At 36.1% G+C, this 21861-nt stretch overlaps 1 protein-coding gene across 1 annotated transcript; it reads left to right on the top strand.

Annotated features, from left to right (window-relative positions):
- The first annotated feature begins 1333 nt into the window (after nt 1–1333).
- Nucleotides 1334–2319, top strand: LOC118726278 (40S ribosomal protein SA-like). The gene has a single exon (XM_036450773.1). It carries the CDS (start codon nt 1400–1402, stop codon nt 2198–2200), a length of 801 nt encoding a protein of 266 aa, XP_036306666.1. The 5' UTR covers nt 1334–1399; the 3' UTR covers nt 2201–2319.
- Nucleotides 2320–21861: the final 19542 nt, after the last annotated feature.

A 21861-nucleotide genomic window follows, 5' to 3' on the forward strand; every position in this document is an offset into this window, starting at 1 on the left:
TGGGATCACTGGGTCAAATGGGAGTTCCATTTTTAGCTTTTTGAGGAAGCTCCATACCATTTCCACAGTGGCTGCACCAGTCTGCTTTCCCACCACAGTGCACAAGTGTTCCCTTTTCTCTGAATTCTCACCAGCACTAGTCCTTTGTTGATTTGTTGATGATAGCCATTCTGACAGATGTGAGATGATACCTCATTGTTGTTTTGATTTGCATCTCTCTGATGATTAGTGACTTTGAGCATGTGTTCTTATGTCTCGTGACCTTCTGTATGTCCTCTGTCGATAAGTATCTAGTTAGGTCCATTGACCATTTTTTGATTGGGTTGTTTATCTTTCTGTTGTTATTTGTATGAGTTCCCTTTAAATGTTGGAGATTAAACGCTTATTGAAGATAACATTGGGAAATATGTTCTCCCAGTCAGTTGACTTTCTTGTTGTTATGTTAATGGTTTCTTTTGCTGTGCAGAAGCTTTTTATGTTGATGTAATCCCATTTGTTTATTTTCTCCTTAGTTTCCATTGTCCTAGGAGCTGTATTGGTAAAGATATTGCTAAGACATACGTCTAATATTTTGCTGTCTTGGAGTCTTAAAGCTACCTTCCCTGAAGAGATTTTAAGTTGTTTGAAGAGTATTCTGAAATGATCACAGCTGTACCTTAGGAAGTTTAATATGACAACAGGGTAGAAGATGGTTTGAGCTAATTGATAGAGAAATGCACTTGTGTTAGTGTGAGGAAGTAAGAGCTTAATATTAGATAATACCAGTAGTCTTTTAAAAGAGGGAGAAATAGTTATGAAAGAGATTTGTTACAGATCAAGTATATTTTGTACTTCCTTATCTAGGAGTAAGGTGATTCCTTTAAAATAAATTGAAAACTTAGAATTCTAGGTACCACTTTTATGTTGTTTAAAGAAATCTCCACTAGATGGTGATTTAATTTTTAATAGGAGCAGATATTATTTGTCTATCTGTCAGATAATGGAATTATCCACTTAGTAAAGTTAATTTAAATAAAATCTATATATCATAGAAAAATGTTAAATGCATTTTAAAAGAGCATTAGTTTTTTGATTTTGTTCAGAAACAACATATTTAATTAGATTTCTTAACACACTTTCTTCCATCAGTGGTTCTAATATAATCAAGCTCTTTTGTTTTTGAAGGTTATATTTAGAATTAACTCAGCAACTAGAACTGATAAGGAAATTGCTAGTGTCACCAATATCTCAAATATTATTGTCACCAAGCAAGGGTTGAGATATTGTTCTAGTTTTCTCTTGTCAGAAGTCATTTCAATCTAATTTCTTTAAATTATTTTTATTCTTTTTCCGCACTACCCAGTGAGGGTTCCAACGGCGTTGTTCTCGGTTCCCACGTAACTTAAAGGGAAACTTCGCAATGCCCGGAGCCCTTGATGTCCTGCAAATGAAGGCGGAGGATGTCCTCAAATTCCTTGCAGCAGGAACCCACTTAGGTGGCACCAACCTTGACTTCCAAGTGGAGCAGTACATCTACAAGAGGAAAAGCGATGGCATCTACATCATCAATCTGAGGAGAACCTGGGAGAAGGTTCTGCTGGAAGCTCAGGCCATTGTTGCCATCGAAAATCCAGCTGATGTCAGTGTCAGATCGTCCAGGAATACTGTCCAGCGAGCTGTGCTGAAGTTTGTTGCTGCCACTGGAGCCACTTCTATTGCCGGCTGCTTCACCCCTGGAACCTTCACCAACCAGATCCAGGCAGCCTTCCGGGAGCCAGGACTTCTGATGGTGACTGACCCCAGGGCTGACCACCGGCCTCTCACAGAGGCGTCTTATGTTAACCTGCCCACCATTGCTCTGTGTGACACAGACTCTCCTCTGTGCTACGTGGACATTGCCATCCCTTGCAACAACAAGGGGGCTCACTCAGTGGGTCTGGTGTGGTGGATGCTGGCCAGAAAAGTACTGCTCATGCGTGGCACCATCTCCCGTGAACACCCGTGGGAAGTCATGCCTGACCTATACTTCTACAGAGATCCTGAGGAGATTGGAAAGGAAGAGCAGGCTGCTGCTGAAAAGGCTGTGACCAAGGAGGAATCTCGGGGTGAATGGACTGCTCCTGCTCCTGAGTTCACTGCTGCGCAGCCTGAGGCTGCAGACTGGTGTGAAGGCGTGCAGGTGCCCTCTGTGCCCATTCAGCACTTCCCTACTGAAGACTGAAGTGCTCAGCCTGCCACTGAAGACTGGTCTGCGGCCCTCACTGCTCAGGCTACTGAGTGGGTAGCAGCAGCCACTGAGTGGTCCTAAGCTGTTCTTCCACAAATTCTTAACAGAACGGATATAAGGTTAATGGAAAATAAAGTTTCTAAAAAAATAATAATAATAAAAAATAAATTGTTTTTTATTAAACACAACATAAATTTTAATATATTTCATATTTTTAATGTAAGACACATTTAAAGATTGATTGACTACATCTAACTTTGAAAAATTGAAACTTTCTAATTTTTGTATTAATTTAACTGGAGCAATTTTCTGCTAGGCACTGGAAAGTAACTACACTAATAAAAGGAAAGGATGCAAATTGACTGTATCTCCAGAACACCCACCAGCCAATCAGGAGTGAGTATGCAAATTAACTTACCAAAATGTTGGGTTAATTTGCATATGCAGGCATGAAGTAAAGACTGAAGGCTCCGCCAGAGTGAAGACTGAAGACTTCAGGCTTGGCTCCATTGCGGCCCAGGTCCCAGGTGCTGGGGGACAATTGGTGCCAATAGCCAGGGGAAGGAAGGCCTATTGCATGAATCTTCTAGTAATGTTGTAATATCACAAGCCTTGTCTCTTATAGGTCCACTCCATAACTTACTCAAATAAATAGCAAACAAAACAAATTAATCTTTGTAGATAAGATCTAGAGACAAATTTTTTTTTTAGTTTGTCATAAAGATAATTAAAGTTTTTAATTTTTCCAGAGTACATAAGACTATTTTGAACAGAAGTTATTTAATGATCTGATTTTTTAGAACATGTTTAAATTATCAACAAGTTTAAATTATCAACACTTAATAATCATTTTGAAGAACCTTATAATTTATCTCTATAGTGTACTGAGCTAAATATATACAAATGAGTAAAAATAAATATGGCCAAATACATGATTAATTTAAATTTGGTCCCCAAGTGCTGAAATATTTATTAGGCATAAATACTTAATAGTATAGCTAACATTCAAAACAAATCTAGTTGATTCTTCTTCTTTTTGCCCTTTTCAAATATGTGATGTAAATGTGAGCTAGTGTCAGTTGTCTAAATCAACGCCATCTCATCCATATTGCTAGCTTTTCCTATAAAAAACATTTTATTATTTTATTCTTCCTACTTTTAGCAATTTGACTTCATCTCTTATAGTGTATTCTTCATTTTATGCACCTCTTTTTAATCATGTGAGTATACATTTACATAATAACTTCCTGGCCACATCTGTTACATCTTCATCCAGGTGTGAATGAGAGATTGCCAAAGAGAAAATCATTGCCACTGGCTCCTCTTCCATAGGGTAAAAACCAATCCTGTTTGCATAATCTTTCCAAGAGTTACTAAGAAGGAGATCTTAGTCTTGCATCTAGAGTTTAGAGGGAAGATATATTCTTGAGCAAATGAAACACATTATCTGCTTGTAGAGCCTTTCTTTAAGGGTTTGAGGTGAATGAAAAGCAATCAGGATTTAGATAGTCTCTTTTTTATTCTTTAATGAAAAGTAGTTTTAACTGATAATTTAAAATATAAAGATGGCTACTTCTGTATTCTCAGACTCTTTGGCACTTCCAAGGGTGTTTAGATAGATAGCAAGGAAGTGACTCATCCGTTTGTCTAATTTTATTTTAATGCTCAATAGATGTTTAGTGGACATGATTACCATCTGTTTTGATTTATATGTAAGATAAATAAAGGAAAAGGAGCTTTTTCTGACCTAAGGGCCTTAGATTGGAAGGTGGGCGGGGGAGAAGGTGTGAATATGTTTGAGAAAGACATTTCCAAAAGCTGAACTAACTGAATTAGGAGAAGTAGAAGCAAAAACAAGGGGAAATTAGTCTAGGAACTCTAGAATAAAAAACAGACATATTCACTGGAATGAAACGGGGTCGTTGGAAGAAAATGAGTTATAGGAGCTGGTAAGATTTTTGGATATATAACAGCTAGAAATCCAGCTAGATGGCCAGTCATTTGACATTTGAAGCATACAAAAATGGCTAAAGGCCATATAGGAATTCCAGGGTTGCTAGGACTCCTTTCATAGTTAGAATAGAGACAACTAGGTCAATCTTCTACCATAGAGGAACTGCTGTACACTAGTAATGAGGGCCATCAATACAAGATTTTAGACCACATCTTAGCTGAAACAGTGCAAATTCTTCACTATGGAATTAAAGTTTAAGATAGGATCTTGTTCACAGGAACAGAAAAGCTAAAATTGATACATACCTTTAAAGGGAACCAAGTAGTAATCTGGACCTGATGCAAATTTTCTGAATTAGAACTTCTTTATTCTCTACTTATAGTGACGGAATTAGTTCCATATTTTTAGTGGATTTTTGGTTATATGTAGAAGATAATTGCTCTAGAAGGAGGCATATAGAGGAAGATATAAAGAGCACATTTTATACTTTATTTATTAATTATTTATTCAATCAAACATTTATATATTTAGTGAGATTCTCTCATAGTCAAGGCTCTGAGGTAAGTAGGTTACAAAAAATATTAAGCTATAAATCTAACATCAGAATGTTTAAAGTCTAGCCGAAACCAGTTTGGCTCAGTGGATAGAGCGTCGGCCTGCGGACTGAAAGGTCCTGGGTTCAATTCATGTCAAGGGCATGTACCTTGGTTGGGGGCACATCCCCAGTAGGGGGTGTGCAAGAGGCAGCTGATTGATGATTCTCTCATCGATGTTTCTAACTCTCTATCCCTCTCTCTTCCTCTCTGTAAAATATCAATAAAATATATTTTTTTTAAAAAAGAATGTCTAAAGTCTAGTTGTGAGAAAGATAAGCAGATAAACTTAATCTCTATAAAATTACTATATTAGGATAATTTTTTATAATGTTGTAGGAAAAGAAGAACACTATTAAGCTAGGAGAAGTCAAGAAATATTTCTGAATAGGTGGTATTTGACATTAATTTTAACAATATTTTTATTTAGTTTTTAGCTGAAGAAATTGAGAGAAAATAATAAAAAAATAAAATATAAAGTAATTAATAATAATAGCAGCTAAAATTTATTAATAATACCTGTGACTTAGATTTTTATGTTTCCTTATGCAATCTTAACAACTTTGTGATATATGCTAATTTTCTATGCAGAATCTGAGATTAGAACAGAATCAGTCATTTACTCACGTTTCCAGAGCTAAAGGTAAAAGAGTTAGATTTTGATTATTTATTTTTATTTTGTTTTCCTTCAAAAACATCTGCTGTTATTTTTATATATACTAATACCTATGATATGTCCTAAGATGGATGGGAAGTGAAGTATGTCAGGAGCATGGACTTTATTGCAATGTTTTCATGGGAATGGATGAAACTGGAGAGGCAAAATGTAGTATTTGAGGGTTTTTGTATAATTAAGTTTTAAAAAGAAAAAGAAAGAAAGAATTAAGCTTAAGAAGAAATCTCAGAGATTCCAAGATGTCTACATAGTAGATAGAAGCTGAACCCATCTGTTCCAGGCCAACTGAAAGCTAGCTAAACAGAAATATAACCAAGGATTCCAAAAGAAGCACACCCTAGTAGAGATGTGTTGGAAGTTCACCTTTCAGACTCCCACTGCTGACCAGGCCATGCTGCCTAACTCAAGTCCAGTGGAGGTGGTCTGCTGGCTACACCCAGCAGTGACTTTAGGGACACCCTTCCCTTCCCTTCCCTTCCCTTCCCTTCCCTTCCCTTCCCTTCCCTTCCCTTCCCTTCCCTTCCCTTCCCTTCCCTTCCCTTCCCTTCCCTTTCTTTCTTTCTTTCTGCCTTTTTATGGAGACATAGGAAGTGATTAAACTGCATAGTTTGGGAAAGAAGGCTGGTCTTCCCAGCTCAAACACAGAGCTGGTGCCCCTCCCCCACACCTGTTGAGCCACTCAGCCTGCCCAGTTCTGCAGGGTAGCATGGTGGGAGAGAGCCATGAGGAGCTGGAACATTCAGCCCTATCTACTGAAACCAGCCACATGGGGAGATTGGAGTACTGCCCTGTACTGCTTGGTTCTGTAGTGGGGAGGGTTGGGGGAACTAGGGAGCCATGAAGAGTTAGAATTTTCATACATTGTCTGCCAGGGAGGCTTATGTCCAAGAGCCAGATGGGTGAGCCCTGGGCTGTATGCCAATATTGTTGAAAGGTAAATCTAATATCCTCCATGAGTTCATCCCAGGCTACCCCAAGAAGGGAAAGAAGTGTCTACATCCCTCCTACAGGCTTGCAGACACCACCCTCTTGGATCAGCCATGCCAAGTCCTGGATATACCCACTGGACACGGTTTTATGGGAGAAAGGAGAAAGAGAGAGTGGCTCAAAATAGGACATACAAAGTGTAAAACTCTGAGAGCCTGTTATCTGAAACCAGGATGAAGTGCTTCATCCTTTCCTGTTGGCTGGGCTTGTGTCATTCCCAACAGGAGACCCTTAATTTATCCCTCTGAACCTGGAGGTTGAGCTTGCACTTGCAGATGTAAACTTGAACCAGCAGTGAACCCTCCTATGGGGAACTAGAGTTGGAGTCTCTGTTAGAGACTAAGGGATGTGGCTTTGAGGCAAAGACCACTTTTCCCTTGTTGAGTGCCTAACTTTATGATCCCTAAGTAGGGGACCTACTAGACCTATCTTCCTCACCCTAGTTGTTCTGCCCGACCAAACTCTCAACCTGTGGAAGTGGAAGTACATTGTGGCTAGGTTGGACTCATCTTACAGTTTTTCATTGGAAAGTTCTGGAGGAACCAGGCAACCTCAGAGGGAGGCGGAATAGCTGACAGGTGGAGGAGGATCTCAGGATGTTATATATCCCTGGGTCCTTTTACAGATCTGCCCTTAGCTTTAAGCTGGAGGAAGTCAACTTGTTTACAAAGATTGGCCACTCCCATGCACACTGAGGTCCAGTAGTGATGTAAAAATATTTCTCTCTTTTCCGCATTCAGTATGACTAGAGAGCAGGTCTGGTTCCTGAGTAGAGGAGCTGGGGATTGAGAAATAAAAGAAAGAAAGAGACAAGACACAAAATGGAAAGAAACAGCTGGGGACTGAATAGGACTGTTGCTGGAGAGAGTGACAGAACTGATACAGCATGTTTATTTTATATCCCAAATACCAGGGCATTTCACCAAAAATCAAGACAAAAGAGATTATTTGCATTCTTGAGTGGGCTCAAGCATTCCTGGTGCTTGACTGGATTTACATATCAAAACCAGACATCTGGGCTGAAATGAAGGTTAAGCTGATAATACTCTTACCTTTTTGGCAAAACATGTTCCCAGGGCGTGGCTTTGCCAAGGCCACTGGGTTCAGCTGACAATAATTAAAGAATGCCCAGGTGCCTTTCCAAGTGCTGTCTACACAGTAGAAGCAGAAAACAAACAGTGAACTGTAGGGAGTCGCTCAAGGGTCAAGCCTCAGGCTGACCCATGGCAAGGCCACAAATAAGTCCCAGCCTGGAAGGCAGAGCTCTCCTAGTATAATTAAGCCTGACTGTATAGCCCTCCCTAATTCTTTTCTAAGTAGCTAATGGGCTGTGGGAGGTGCAGCAAGTGTTGCCAAAATAAGAACATTTATATACATGTTAATCTACCCTTGTTTTAATCAGATTATAAAATAAAGCATTGGTTTGCAGGCTGGGTCTTTTGTGTCCTCATCCTGGCATGGGAGATCCACCAAGCTCTAGCTATATTCTCTTGTCTGTCTTTTCTTCAATCTTCACCACCCCTTCTCAGGTTCACCCTTGGCAGTGCTGGCATGGCACAGTGAACAATATGGTAGCTACAGACAGGTAGCCCAAGGCTGGTTATACACAACATTTGAAAGCAACCTGAACCTAAACTTCACCCAAGTGGACCCAAAACCAAGACAACCAGTGGTGGGCTTCAGACCACACTAGAATGTGACCAAAGTAATCACACATATGGCACACCCAAAGGGGGATTTTATCAGACCTTGTTGGGAACAACTCCACCTCAAGGGAAAGTTCTTGCAAAGCATCTCATATATGGATTGATGCTTACTTTTCTAGTCATCCAGCCTGAAAGGTCAACTCCATCCATGAATGGGCAAAGTGCATTTAAGATTGAAATGAAACAGGGCAGGGAAGGTCGTATATAAACCACAAATAACATGCCTGGTGCATGGAGCTCAAGTGATATGGAAGACTCTCCCACTAAGCCCAATAAGACACCTTTATTATAAAGCCATCATAACAAACCTTGGAGTCATAGCAGATGACAAAATAAAGAAACAGAGATTAAATGAAAAGACAGAGAAAAATTCCCCAAACATAAGAACCCAGAAAAATAATTAAATGAAATGGATGAAATAAAAATGACAAAAATATCAGATGTAGAATTCAAAACAATGGTTATAAGGATGCTCAAGGATCTTGGGAGAAGAATATGTGATCTCAGTAAGAATTTACACAAAGTGATAGTAAGCGTTAAAAATGGTATTTAAGCCATGAAAAAGAACCAGTCAGAAATGAAGAACTGAATGCACTAGGAGGAATCAGCAGCAGGTTCAATGAAGCAGATGTTCAAGTCAGCAAATTACAAGATAAGATAAAAATAAGCAGACAAGCAGAACATAAAAAAAAGAAAAGATACTTAAAAAATAAAAAGGAAATCTAAGAAACATCCAGGACAACATCAAGCTTAACAACATATGCATAATAGGAGTAATAGAAGGCGAAGAAAGTGAGCAAGGGATAGAGAACTTGTTTGAAGAAATAATGGCAAAAACTTCCTTAACCTGGTGAAGGAAAAAGTCACAGAAGTTCATGAAGCACAGAAGATCCCAATCAAGATAACCCAAAGGGACTCACACCAAGACACATCATAATTAAAATGGCAAAGATAAAAGACAAAGAGAGAATCTTAAAGGCAGGCAAGGAAGAAAAAGTTAGTTACCTACAAAAGATTTCCATAAGGCTGCCAGGTGATTTCTCAACAGAAACACTTCAGACCAGAAGGGAATGACATGACGTATTCAAAGTGATGAAAAACAAGTACCTGCCATCAAGACTACTCTGCCTAGCAAGGCTATCATTTAAAATCAAAGGCAAAATAAGGAGCTCTGTCACCCCTCCGGAAAAGGTAAAGGAGTTACTTACCACCAAATCAGTATTACAATAAATATTAAAGAGACTGCTTTAAGAAAGAGAAGAAATAAAAGAAGAGAGGATATAGGTATAAAAGAAAAAATATCAATTAATAAGTACCTATCAATAATAACCTTAACTGTAAGTGCCTTGAATGCTCCATTCAAAAGACATAGGGTGGCTGACTAAATAAGAAAATATGACCCATATTTATTATGTCTTCAAGAGATCCACCTCCATACAAAAAATACACATCCTGAAGAAAGAAGGAATAGAAAAGAAATTCCTTGGTAATAGAAACAAACAAACAAAGCTGGGGTAACAATTCTCATATTTGACAAAATAGAGTTCAAAACAAAGGACTTAATGAGAGACAAAGAAGGTAACTATATAATACTAAAGTGATTGATCCAACAAAAGGATATAACCCTGGTAAACATATATGTACCTAATATAGGATCATATATATATATATATATATATCCACCAATATTTCATATCATCAATATTTCATATATATATGAAATATTGGTGGACATTAAGGTAGAGACTGACAGCAATAAAGTCATAATAGGGGATTTCAACACCCCACTGTCCACAATGGATATATTATCCAGAAAAAAATCAACAGGAAAATAGTGACTTTAAACTACATACTAAATTGGATGGATTTAATTGATATTTCCAAAACAATTCATCCCAAAAAAGCAAAATACACATTCTTCTCAAGTGCACATAAAACATTTTCAAAGATAGGCCACATGTTAGAACATAAAATAATTATTAAAAAATTTAAAAAGATTGAAGTCATATCAAGCATCTTCTCACATCACAATGCCATGAAACTAGAAATCTACTACAATAAAAAATTCAAAAATATTCAAACACATGGGGGCTAAATATCATGTTATTAAACAGTGAATAGATTAACAATGAGATAATGCAAGAAATTTAAAAACATACCTGGAAAAAAATGAAAATGAAGACACAAGTAAAGATCTATGGGGCATAGTGAAAATATTCTTCAGAGTAAAGTTCACAGCATTACAAGCTTATTTCAAAAAACAAAAACAAAATCTCAAATAAACAATCTAACAGTATGCATAAAGGGACTAGAAAAAGAGCAACAAACAAAACCTGGAGTAAGTAGAAGGAAGAAAACAATAAAGATCAGAGTGGAAATAAATGACAAAAAGACTAAAAAAAATACAAAAGATAAATAAAACTAAGGGCTAGTTCTTTGAAACAATAAACATGATTGACAAACCTTTAAACAGACTCATAAAAAAAAATTGAGGACCCAAATAAATAAAATGAAAAAAAGAAGCAAAAATTGCCATCACAGAAATACAAAGGATTGTGAGAAAATACTATGAACAACTCTAGGCCAACAAACTCAACAACTGTGTAAAATGAATAACTTCCTAGAAACATACAGTGTTCCAAAATTGAATAAGAAAACCTGTATAGGCAGATTACAACTAATGAAACTGAAGCAATGAAATAATCCTATATAATTCCTATATAATAAAAGGCTAATATGCAAATTATCCCCTCAAACAGGAGTTTTACCAGCAGGCAGGCCTGGACAACAACTCATGTCCCCTCCCCCTGGCCAGGCTGGCCAGACCCCACCCATGCACAAATTCATGCACCATGCCTCTAATATCTACACTAATAAAAGAGAAACATGCAAATGGACCATCCCTCTGCACTGCCACCAGCCAATCAGAGCAAGTATGCAAATTAACCCAACAAAGATGACAGTAATTTGAATACACAAGTATGGGGAGAAGACTGAAGACAGTGTAAAAGGAATCCAAGCACTGCAGAAGGGAGTGAAACTGTGAAGAAGGGAGTGAGGCAATGGAGAAGGGAGGGAGGTGAGGCGGTGGCGGGCTTCACTCTCTTCTCTGCTTCTCTCCAGCCATAGGAAACCCTATTCTTGCAGCAATCTTCCTGCAACAGGCCTCTAGTAATAATAGTAATAGTAATAATAATAATAATAATAATAATCTTCTAGCAAACAAAAGTCCTGGACTGTATGGCTTCAATCAAATTTTATCAAACATTCAAATAAAAACTAACATCTGTCCTTTTCAAAAATTTCAAAAAAATCATGAGGAAAGAAGACTCCCAAGCTCTTTTTATGAGGCCAGCATTGCCCTAATTTCAAAACCAGATAAAGACATTACAAAGAAATAAAAATTATAGACCAGCATCACTGATGAAATATAGATGCTAAAATCCTCAACTAAATATCATCACATTGGATTCAATGATACATTAAAAGGATCATACACATTGATCGAGTGGGGTTTATTCCAAGGATGCATGATTGTTACAAAATTAGCACATAAATAAATGTGATATATCATGTAAACAAAATAAAACATAAAAATCACATGATCATATCAACACCAGGAAGACAATCCAATTTAAAAAATGAGGAAAGACCTGAATAGAACTTCCCCAAAGAGAACATTCAGATGGACAATAGACATATAAAAAATGCTCAACATCACTAATCATCAGAGAGATGCAAATTAAAACTACAATGAGATATCACCTCTCTGTCAGAATGGTTATCATTAATACATCCACAAACAACAAGTGCTGGTGAGGATATGTAGAAAAGGGAGCCCTAGTGCACCGTAAGTGGGAAATAGATTTGTGTAGCCATTGCGGAAAACTGTATGGAGTTTCCTCAAAAAATTAAAAATCGAATTGTCTTTTGACTCAGCAATCCCACTTCTGAGAATATTTCCTAAAAATCACAAAACACCAACCAGAAAGAATATATATATATATATATATATATATATATATATATATATATATATTATAAATATATATATATATTTTATATATATATATATATATACACACACAGATATGTTTATAGTGCCCTTATTTACAAGGGCCAAGATCTGGGAACAGCCCTAGTAGCTATCAGCAAATGAGTGATTTATAAAGCTGTGGTACATTTACATAATGGATTATCACTCAGCCAAAAAATAAAAAATAAAATAAAATAAAATAAAATAAAATAAAGAAGAATAAATTTACCTTCTGTGACAACATGGATTGACCTGAAGATTATTATGCTGAGTGAAATAAGCCAGTCAGAGAAAGACAAATACCATATGATCTCACTTATATGTGGAATCTAATGAACAAAATAAACTAATGGACAAGATAGAAACAAAGGCATGAATATAGGGAACAGACTGACAGCTGTCAGAGGGGAATGGGAACCAGATAAAAGAAGGTAAAGGGATAAGAAAAAGAACATATTGCATAATCTAGAGACACATACAACAGTATGGTGGTGGTCAGAGGGAAGTGTGAGAGGGTACTGTCTGGAGGTGTGCAAAGTAGGGGAAAATAGGGATATCTTTAGAAGAGTCAACAATAAAAGTAAAGTTAAAAAAAAGAGGAAATATTCTTGCTTTCTAGGTCCTAAGTATGTGATAAATTGGGGCTATCTGGTGAAGTGAAATTCTAACTCTACCCTTGATCACCATAAGAATTAAAAGTTATTATAGCGATAGGAAAAAATAAAACAAAAATAAGTTCTAAGAAAAAAAAAGAAAATTATTCATTAATCTCATGTAGATGAAACTGTTTTATTCTAAGATCTGTAGATTTGGGAACTAGAAAAAATTTAGAAAATTATGTTGTTAAAATTTTCAGATTTACAAATAAAAAGACTTGAGATCCAGGTCTAGAAAATAAATGAGCCTGAAATTAAGGCTTCGGTAATTCTGCCTGGGGTTCTGCTGAGCCTGCAATTCTCCTTCTTAGAGCATGACGTGTACAGCAACATTTGAAGTGGAAAAGTGAGCTTGTTAAGATGAGAGAACAGGAAAACAGTGTATAAGGCAGTTGAGTAACATGAACATGGGGACTAAAAAATTAGGCATAGAAGTCCCCATTTCTCTAGTTGTTTTTTTTTTAATAGAATTCAATTAACTAATGTTTTCAATTTTGATGGTTGAGATTCCACAGTATGTTTGGGGCCTGGAAAGTACAAAAACAATTTTCAGATTATTAATAATGGCAAACTTCAATATGAAATTGATTTATAATGAATGATACAATAATCTAGAAAAGTCAATGGCCTAAGTATGTTCCTAAAATTATATCCTTTAATTTAGGATGATCTTTTAATCATTTTTGTTTTCTCATGAAAACAAAATTGAGCTCACTCCAAGTTGATCATAGGAAAAAGCTGAAAGAAAAAAAGAGAAAGAAAGAAATAAAGAAAGAAAGAAAGAAAGAAAGAAAGAAAGAAAGAAAGAAAGAAAGAAAGAAAGAAAGAAAAAGAAAGAAAGAAAGAAAGAAGAGAGAAAGAGAGAGGAAGGAAGGAAGGAAGGAAGGAAGGAAGGAAGGAAGGAAGGAAGGAAGGAAGGAAGGAAGGAAGGAAGGAAGGGAGGGAGGGAGGGAGGGAGGGAGGGAGGGAGGGAGGGAGGAAGGGAGGAAGGAAGAGAGAGAGAGAGAGAGAGAGAGAGAGAGAGAGAGAGAGAGAGAGAGAGAGAGAGAAAGAAAGAAAGGCCTCAGCTTTGTCCTAACTGTAGACTTTTCATTACTGTTGACAATGAGAATGAGAGTCAAAAAAGAACACAGCTGGAATTTTAACCCTCAAGTTGAGATCAAAGATTTGGCAGTTAGAAAAATCATTCTTTTGACTTGTAAACAAAACAAATCTTATATGGATGTCAGAATAAATAAAGTATTTCTTTTTTAAACAGTTACTGTTTTGGCTAAACTGTACTCATCATACCTATTAAGAGACTTAAGGTAGGGAATTTATCACTCTTATTGCCATCTTAACCTCAGACACAATTATTTAAAATGAAATAAATATATACTTAGCAAACAAGGAAGATATATTACTAATTGTCCACTGGGCAGTCAATTGCCAGTTAGAGTAGCCACTTGTGTAAACTCTGTCAAACATGCTGACCCAAACACGTCTCCAGCGATTTCCAACATCTGGCTTAAAAGCTTCCCTGTAATTATTTTCATTTTGCATAAGAAAAACTCACTAAACCCTGCATCTGTGGTGGTGATATACAAAACATATAAATTTGGAGGGATTCATTAGATAATGTTGAAGAAAATGCACCAATGGCTCAATGCCATTTAACTCCTGCACTTTTGGTGAATAAGCCAGCAGGGAAGTCCTTTTACTCTTCAGAAGTCTATACATTTGATACAGTGTTTCTTGACTTATTTCTGCTGTGGTTTTGCTGGAGTGTTTAACATGTAGAGATTGCCATACAGCAAAGTTAAACAGATGTGAGTACATTTTCCTGATGTTCTTGCCATCTCTAATTTTGTACAGAAAAAGACAGGAATTAAGATGATACAGAGATTAGATGCATAGATAAGAGATATTACCTAAAGTTATTGATCTTATTTTCTCAAAAGACCACTTAAAACATACTTACCATATTTTATCAAGCATTTTCTAAATTCTAATAGTGTGCATACATATTGATTCTCAATGGAGTGCAAATAATTTATAATCCTAAATTATAGGTACAGATATCTATGAATAAAGCATATATATATTCTGATATCAAGAAAGCCTTTCCATTATATCATAACTTGATCTAAATATCTATTCTAATTGTATATTGTAATGCTACAATAAAATACTACTTGATTATACTTGGATTTATTAACCTTGGTTAAATATACTCATCATATATCAAAATGTTCAGAATTGTTTTAAAGATATGTTTATTTTCTTAGCTCTCATCTTTGGTTAGCTATTTCTCTGAACCTGTTCTAGGGAAACTGGAATAGTCTAAGTTGGATGATGTATATTTATTAGCTTCAGAATCGCATCTGTGTGCTTGGATTGGAAGAAAGGTCATAACACAATGAATGTTGCTAGGAAACCATGCCTTTTAGTCAATTTAGTTGTGAAGTTGAAAGGGAATTTTGGTACAAAGATGGGCTATTTCATATAGTACAATGAATAATCATTTCATTTTGATCTTTGAATTTATCATTTAAAAATAACACTTTTCATTAGTAGATTTTCCTATTTATTACTTACTTGGATTTCAAATGTTTGAAATTCAAGTTGTGAATGTAGCTTTCTATGAAAAGGAAAATTTGCTGCAATTTTCATTTAAAGAAAATAACCTGTTGGTGAAATTTATGGATCTTTAGAGCAAGACATATGAATCATAAAAAGATTAATAATCAAATAATAAAAGTCAAGGAACAAGTAGTAGCTAAGTCCCTTGAAATAGCCATTAAGAGGATTTTGAAAACTCAAGTGCTATAAACAATTCTGACACTTCTTTTTGTGTTTCAAAACTACAGGACTGTATTCCTGATAACTTTTCACAAAGCTTCATCTAAAAGGAAACAGACATGTTTGACTGATCAGCAATGATTGGATCATCCTTAGACATAACTAAGTATTCTGATTCCACAGGAGATTGTATTTGTCCACTTAAGTGCCTAATTAGAAGCTTATATTATCTGTGCCTATAGTATTTATTTAGAATCAGAATGTAATTTTAAGATGTAATTTTTTTATTGTCTCCATTTCACTTGAACATTTAAGTAGTACTGAGGGTACAAGTTTGATAATGACAAACCTAGCAGGTTAATACTGAAATAGACCTCTGGTTTTTTGAGTATGTGACTTACATCCCTCTTTTTTTTTTTTTTTAACATCCCTCTTTTTAATAACTGTTTCTCCCATTCCATTTGATTCTGGAGGCTCTGTTCAATTGTTTGTCTTCTTCTTCCCTCCACAGGGGTGAATATGTCACTCAGGCTGTCCAATCAAAATAATCATGGTTCACATGTATTTGAGAAATAGAAAGAAGACCAGTGTGAAAAGAGCATAATAAAGCATGAGGTGGTGGGAAATGAGGTTGTGGAGATTGTCAAAAAACAAATTGTGTAGAGACTGTGGGCAGAGTAAATAAATTAGGTTTTACCTAACTATGGCTGAAATCCTGGGGTGATGGATTGTGGGGCCCACCTACCATTTAGGAGGCTATTGAAGCAGTGCTGGTGAAAACTTGTACTGGCTTGGGCTAGGGCAGTAGAAGTTGATGGGCTCAAAATAAGTTTTTAAGATGGAGCTAACAAGCCTTGCTGGTGGATTGGATATAAAGCATGAGGTTAAGAGTGGGATTAAGGATGACACCTAGATTATTAGCTTGAACAACAAAGTGTGGTATTGCCTTTGAATGAATTGTGAAAACAGGAGGAAAAACAGTATTGAGAATGCAATTAAGAGTTCTGTTTTCGGCAAATTAAACTTGAGAATATTTCCAAGTGAATATGTTAAGTAGACAGTTGATTATGCTATTTTATAAGACAGGATCAGAGTATACCAAGTTTTGCATCAATCATAAATAGTTCATATTTAGCTCTATGGGGTTGAATCACCTATGGAGAAAGTAACTATAGGAAAAAGAAGAGAAGACGATGGTGAATTTCCTTAAATATCACACTTAATTTAAAATACAATAGATGATTAAGAATAAATTTGATCATATAATAAAAATGCACTTTTTATTATTTACAAAATACTTTTTATAAAAAGTGAGTACTCTATTCCCATCACTCTATAGATGAAAAAATTGAACATTTAGATATTAGGTCTCAAGAGTTAAGATCTCAATACTCTTAAGTGATGGAGTTAGACCCTGAAGAGATAAATTTATAATTTAAAATCTCTGCATTTATTATTATATGATTTTGGAATCTCTTCACTTTCAAAGGTACAAGGCCCCCAGGGCTATTACTGAGGCCATTTGCTTCTACAGGAATATCCCAATTTATGATGCTCCAGTTCCAATGTCTAATTAGTTTCCCTAATGACACTTCTTGCTGCAATTTGCCTCAAAGAGTTTCTCCCTCTTGTGATCTATTGCCACTATGCTATGAGCCATGAAAATAAACAACAAAATATATAATTATCATGAATATAATAAGTCTTTGGGAGACTGATTAGTTATATGCCATAACCTTACTGCATTGTCTTGAAACATACATCATGACTATTAAGGGCCTTTCACTTATTTATCATTTATTTTTAATTTTTTTTTTTTTGCATCTGTGTTATAAACTTTTTAGCTTGCCAAATAAATGACTTCCGATGTCAGTTGCAATTTTCAATAGTCATGCATCTTTTTCTTGGACCATTTACTACACCAGCCCACATTGATAAGAGTCCCATAGAGAGTTTTCACTGTCAATTTTTAAGATATCTGTTCTAAAACGTCAAAGGAAAGTTTTGATTGTTCTCTTAAGTCAATACAACTTATGAGAAAACAATCCTAAGCTAGATCTTAAAAAGGCACATTTAAAAAATGTGTGTAATAGGATCTTCTAGGAAGCAAGGCTTTCTCTACCTATGCAGCTTCGTGTTTAGAGGGCTAGTCACTACTTCTGCCTTCTTTCATTTCTACAGATGATACTCACCATTTTCAAAAGCATGGATGAAACTGGAGAGCATTGTGCTAAGCGAAATAAGCCAGTCGGAGAAAGGTAAATATCACATGATCTCACTCATATAGGAATATAATGAATAACATAAACTGATGAACTAAAATAGATCCAGAGACATAGAAACATGGAACAGACCATCCAACCTCAGGGGAAGCGGGGAGGGAGGCACAAATGCTGGGGAGAGAGATCAACCAAAGGACTTGTATGCATGCATATAAGCATAACCTGTGGACAGAGTCAGTGGGGGTTGAGTGCATGTGCTGAGGTAAGGGGGCAGAAGGTGGGGATGAGTGGGGAGAGTTCAATGGGGTATTCATTATAATTCTTTATGTAATTCAAATGTAACATTTTAAATAATAAAGAATTTTAAAAAGATGATCTTTAGGTCTCTGTGTTTTTTCCTTTGGCAAAAGGAGTTCCATGCTGCCACTATTGTTTTCCTCTCATCTCCCTTGCACACTAGATCACCACCATGTTTAAAGTTGTTGGGGGCCAGTCCATAATATCTCTTCTTATCAGTAGGACCCAGACTACTGTATTTTCCAAATACTTCCTGAAATAATAACCAAGGAATTTAACTGTTATTCTTTTAGCAATAAGAGGTTGAAAGAATTTTAGAAGAGAAGTGGCATAGTTTTGAACAGATTCCTTTGGAACAATGTAAATGATGGTTTTGAAGGGATAATGATGAAGGTGAGCCGAACCATTTGTGACAAAGTTTCCAATGAGAATAGGAAAGGGTATACCCAATAACAATCAGGATAGAAGAGGATATGTTTTATAGTTATTTAGAAGGTAAAATAATGTAAGAGTTGGCCATTCTTTGGAATGTGGATGAAAGATAGGGAATAATAAAAATGACTCCTGAGCCAGTAGTAAGTCATGTGATGAATGTGGTAGAGGTAGGGAGATAATGGGTTCTCTCTCAGCTGATTTAGTTTAAAGTGGGTCTGGAATTTTGGAGAGAGTTCTGGAGGCCAATAAAAGAAATTTATAAAACATTATGATATAAATGGCCCTAATTAGCCATCACCACCAATAAGATTATCTAGAGCACATGTGTCAAACACAAGGCCCACGGGCCAAATCCGTCTCGCCAGGCCTTGCAATGTGGCCCGCACCGTGCTGTCATCACTGCACTCCGCTGCGTTTCCATCACAATGACAGTTTATGACTGTTCAGTAAACCATTCGGCCCGATATTTAGGCTGGATTTTAGATTTTGGCCCCTTCTCTGATTGAGTTCGACACCCCTAATCTAGAGAAATAATTTCAAATAAGAAAAGAGAATATGGAACACTACAGAAAGTCCTTTTGGAAGTAGTTTGAAAAAAAATCTCATAAGCAATAGATAGTGAGGAGAATTGGGAGAAATGGGGGGGGGGGGGAGGGAGGTCATACATTCTAATGCGAGAAAGAAAATAAAGAAGGGAGTGGCCACTAGTACTGAAAGCTTAAGGAGCTAAGACAGATGAGAACTAAAAATTATCCATTGAATTTGGCAACCAGATGATGAATTTTTATAGGGAGATTATTAGCTATGAGGTAGTAAGGAGAGAAATCCAAGAAGGTTAGAGTGAATATGATTTAGGATTTGAAGAGAGAAAAGCTGTTTGAAACTCTGATTAGTATAGGAGGCTATGATTACAGTGGGAATATATTTTTAAAATAGTTTAGTCCCTTTTTTAAACTTTGAAATAGGAAATGCTTAACTTTGCTTGTATGCTAGAAAATAAAATACAGTAAGGTGAAATTCACAATGGAGAAGATTAATATAGTAGGGTCTCCTAGGAGATAAGAGGGTCGAGGTCAAATACACAGATAGAGAAATTGTCTTGTGTAGAGGAAAGAATATTTTATACATAGAGACCATGAAAAAGTAAGTAAGGATGTATACAATAGTTTTGGGGTGAAAATGAGAAATTTTCAATTTTGATGGCATAAATGCTCTCAATAACACAAATAGGAAGTTAAGGTTAAGAACAAGCAATAGCTTTGGGTACTCCATCTTTCCCAAGATACCTAGGTAGAGAAACACTTAGACTACAAATATAAATAATTGGGTTTTTTTTTGTTTTGTGTGTGTGTGTGTGTGTGTGTGTGTGTGTGTGTGTGGTGTTTTAATTTATCTTTATTATTGAAAGTATTACAGATGTCCTTTTTTTCCCCATTGACCCCTTCCACCCTGTACCCACCCCTCCCAGGCATTCACCACACTATTGTCTGTGTCCACGGGCTGTGTATATATAATTAATCACTCCCCACCCACCGTATGTACCTTTGCTTTCCTCTGAAGATTGTCTGTCTGTCCTATACTTCTGTGTCTCTGGTTCTATTTTTTTTCCTTTTTTTTTTTTTTTAATATTCTATTGCTTTTTTACAGAGAGGAAGGGAGAGAGATAGAGAGTGAGAAACATCCTTCAGCTGCCTCCTGCACATCCCCTACTGGAGATCTGCTTGCAACCGAGGTACATGCCTCTGACTGGAATCGAATCTGGGACCCTTCAGTCCGCAAACTGATGCTCTGTCCAGTGAACCAAACCGGTTTTGGCTCTATTTTGTTTTTAAATCATAAACACTAAAGTAATCAACCTATCCCTTGTTTAATATTTTAGATTACAGCAAGTGTGTAGTATATGTATCAAATCTTATCTGCCATTTCTTCAGAGCATTACCAGTATTAATTATATCTACAGTTAAGTTCTAGGCTGGTGAAATCCTATTGCAAGATCTTTGCCTTATTAATCAACTGACACAAATGTCCATTTTGTATTGTATCTTCCTTTAAGATTAGTCAAGAGTCCTACAATTTAAGAACTAAATTTATCTTAGTTTTATTTTAAACATTATTTGCATTAAATAATCAAAGGTTATAACCATAAAAGTAATTTTTCTTATAAATTTTAGTCATAAATTATGATTCTAGTACATATTCCAATTATAATTTGTCAATTACAGACTGCAATCTAATTAATTGAGGTGTTGCTCACCTAATTAATATCTATAGAGTTTCTCAGAAATTAGAAAAACAGAAATCATAAATTCTAATCTCACCTCTGCTATATACAAAAAAAAAACAAAAAAAAACACAAACGTTATAAATGACCCAGAGAAGTCTGGAAGCTATTGTTGATATACACTGCTATGAGTAAAAAAAATCAGATATTTTTCTAAAAGGTGGAAGGATGGTGTTGTGGTTAGAAGCAGAGACTGTGAAGCTGAACAGATCTGTAGTCAAGTAATCATTCCATCACCTACAGACACAGGGCTGCAACTTCTTCCTTCATAAAATAAGATTGATAGGTTTTACTACTAAAAGAAAAGGCCAGACATGAAAAATGTTGAAGAAATAATTGACACTTAAATAAATAATATATAATTTACAAACTGCTATAGTAAAATAATATAAACATTCCTGCACAGAATGCATCTGCTTGTATACTCACTTTTCCAAACCAAAATGAGAAAGAAGGAACAACTTTCCAAGAATACAAAATTAGCTCTGTGAAAAGTCTTTTGATCTTTATTTAGATAAATGTATTTTTTTTTATGACAAATAATGGGGACTACTGCAAAGATTAGGTTATTCATGTAGGTATACATGTTGTGTGTGTGTGTGTGTGTGTGTGTGTGTGTGTGTGTGTGTGTATCTGTGTGTGTGTATTATAAAGACAGTGTGAGAATGTCTTTGTAGGATTTACTTCTAAATATTGCAAGAGATATATGAGAAAAAATGTACACAATTATGTTTGTTAGAGATCAGTGTTAGTAATAATCTTAATAATCTTATGAATTATCACTAATCAGATTTGTATCATCAATCCAATGACTTTTTCATTGCACACATATCACTTTTTTGATATAACTAGAGGCCCAGCACAATTGAAATTGCATGAGGAGGGCCTGGGACCCACGCCTGACCTGCATTGTGTCCACTGGGGAGAGGGGGACAGGCACTCCTGTGTGTTGTGTCTCTGTCCCCGTCCAGCCCCAGCCCCAGCCTCTCTGTGTATTGTGTCTCCACTCCAGCCCATCCTTAGCCCCAGCC

The sequence above is a fragment of the Pipistrellus kuhlii genome, unplaced genomic scaffold (assembly GCF_014108245.1).
Source record: "Pipistrellus kuhlii isolate mPipKuh1 unplaced genomic scaffold, mPipKuh1.p scaffold_m20_p_1, whole genome shotgun sequence".
NCBI classification, from domain to species: Eukaryota; Metazoa; Chordata; class Mammalia; order Chiroptera; family Vespertilionidae; genus Pipistrellus; species Pipistrellus kuhlii.

What these genes read in the sequence shown, in the direction of transcription:
- LOC118726278 (XM_036450773.1), top strand. Translation starts at nt 1,400, where the DNA reads ATGCCCGGAGCCCTTGATGTCCTGCAAATGAAGGCGGAGGATGTCCTC.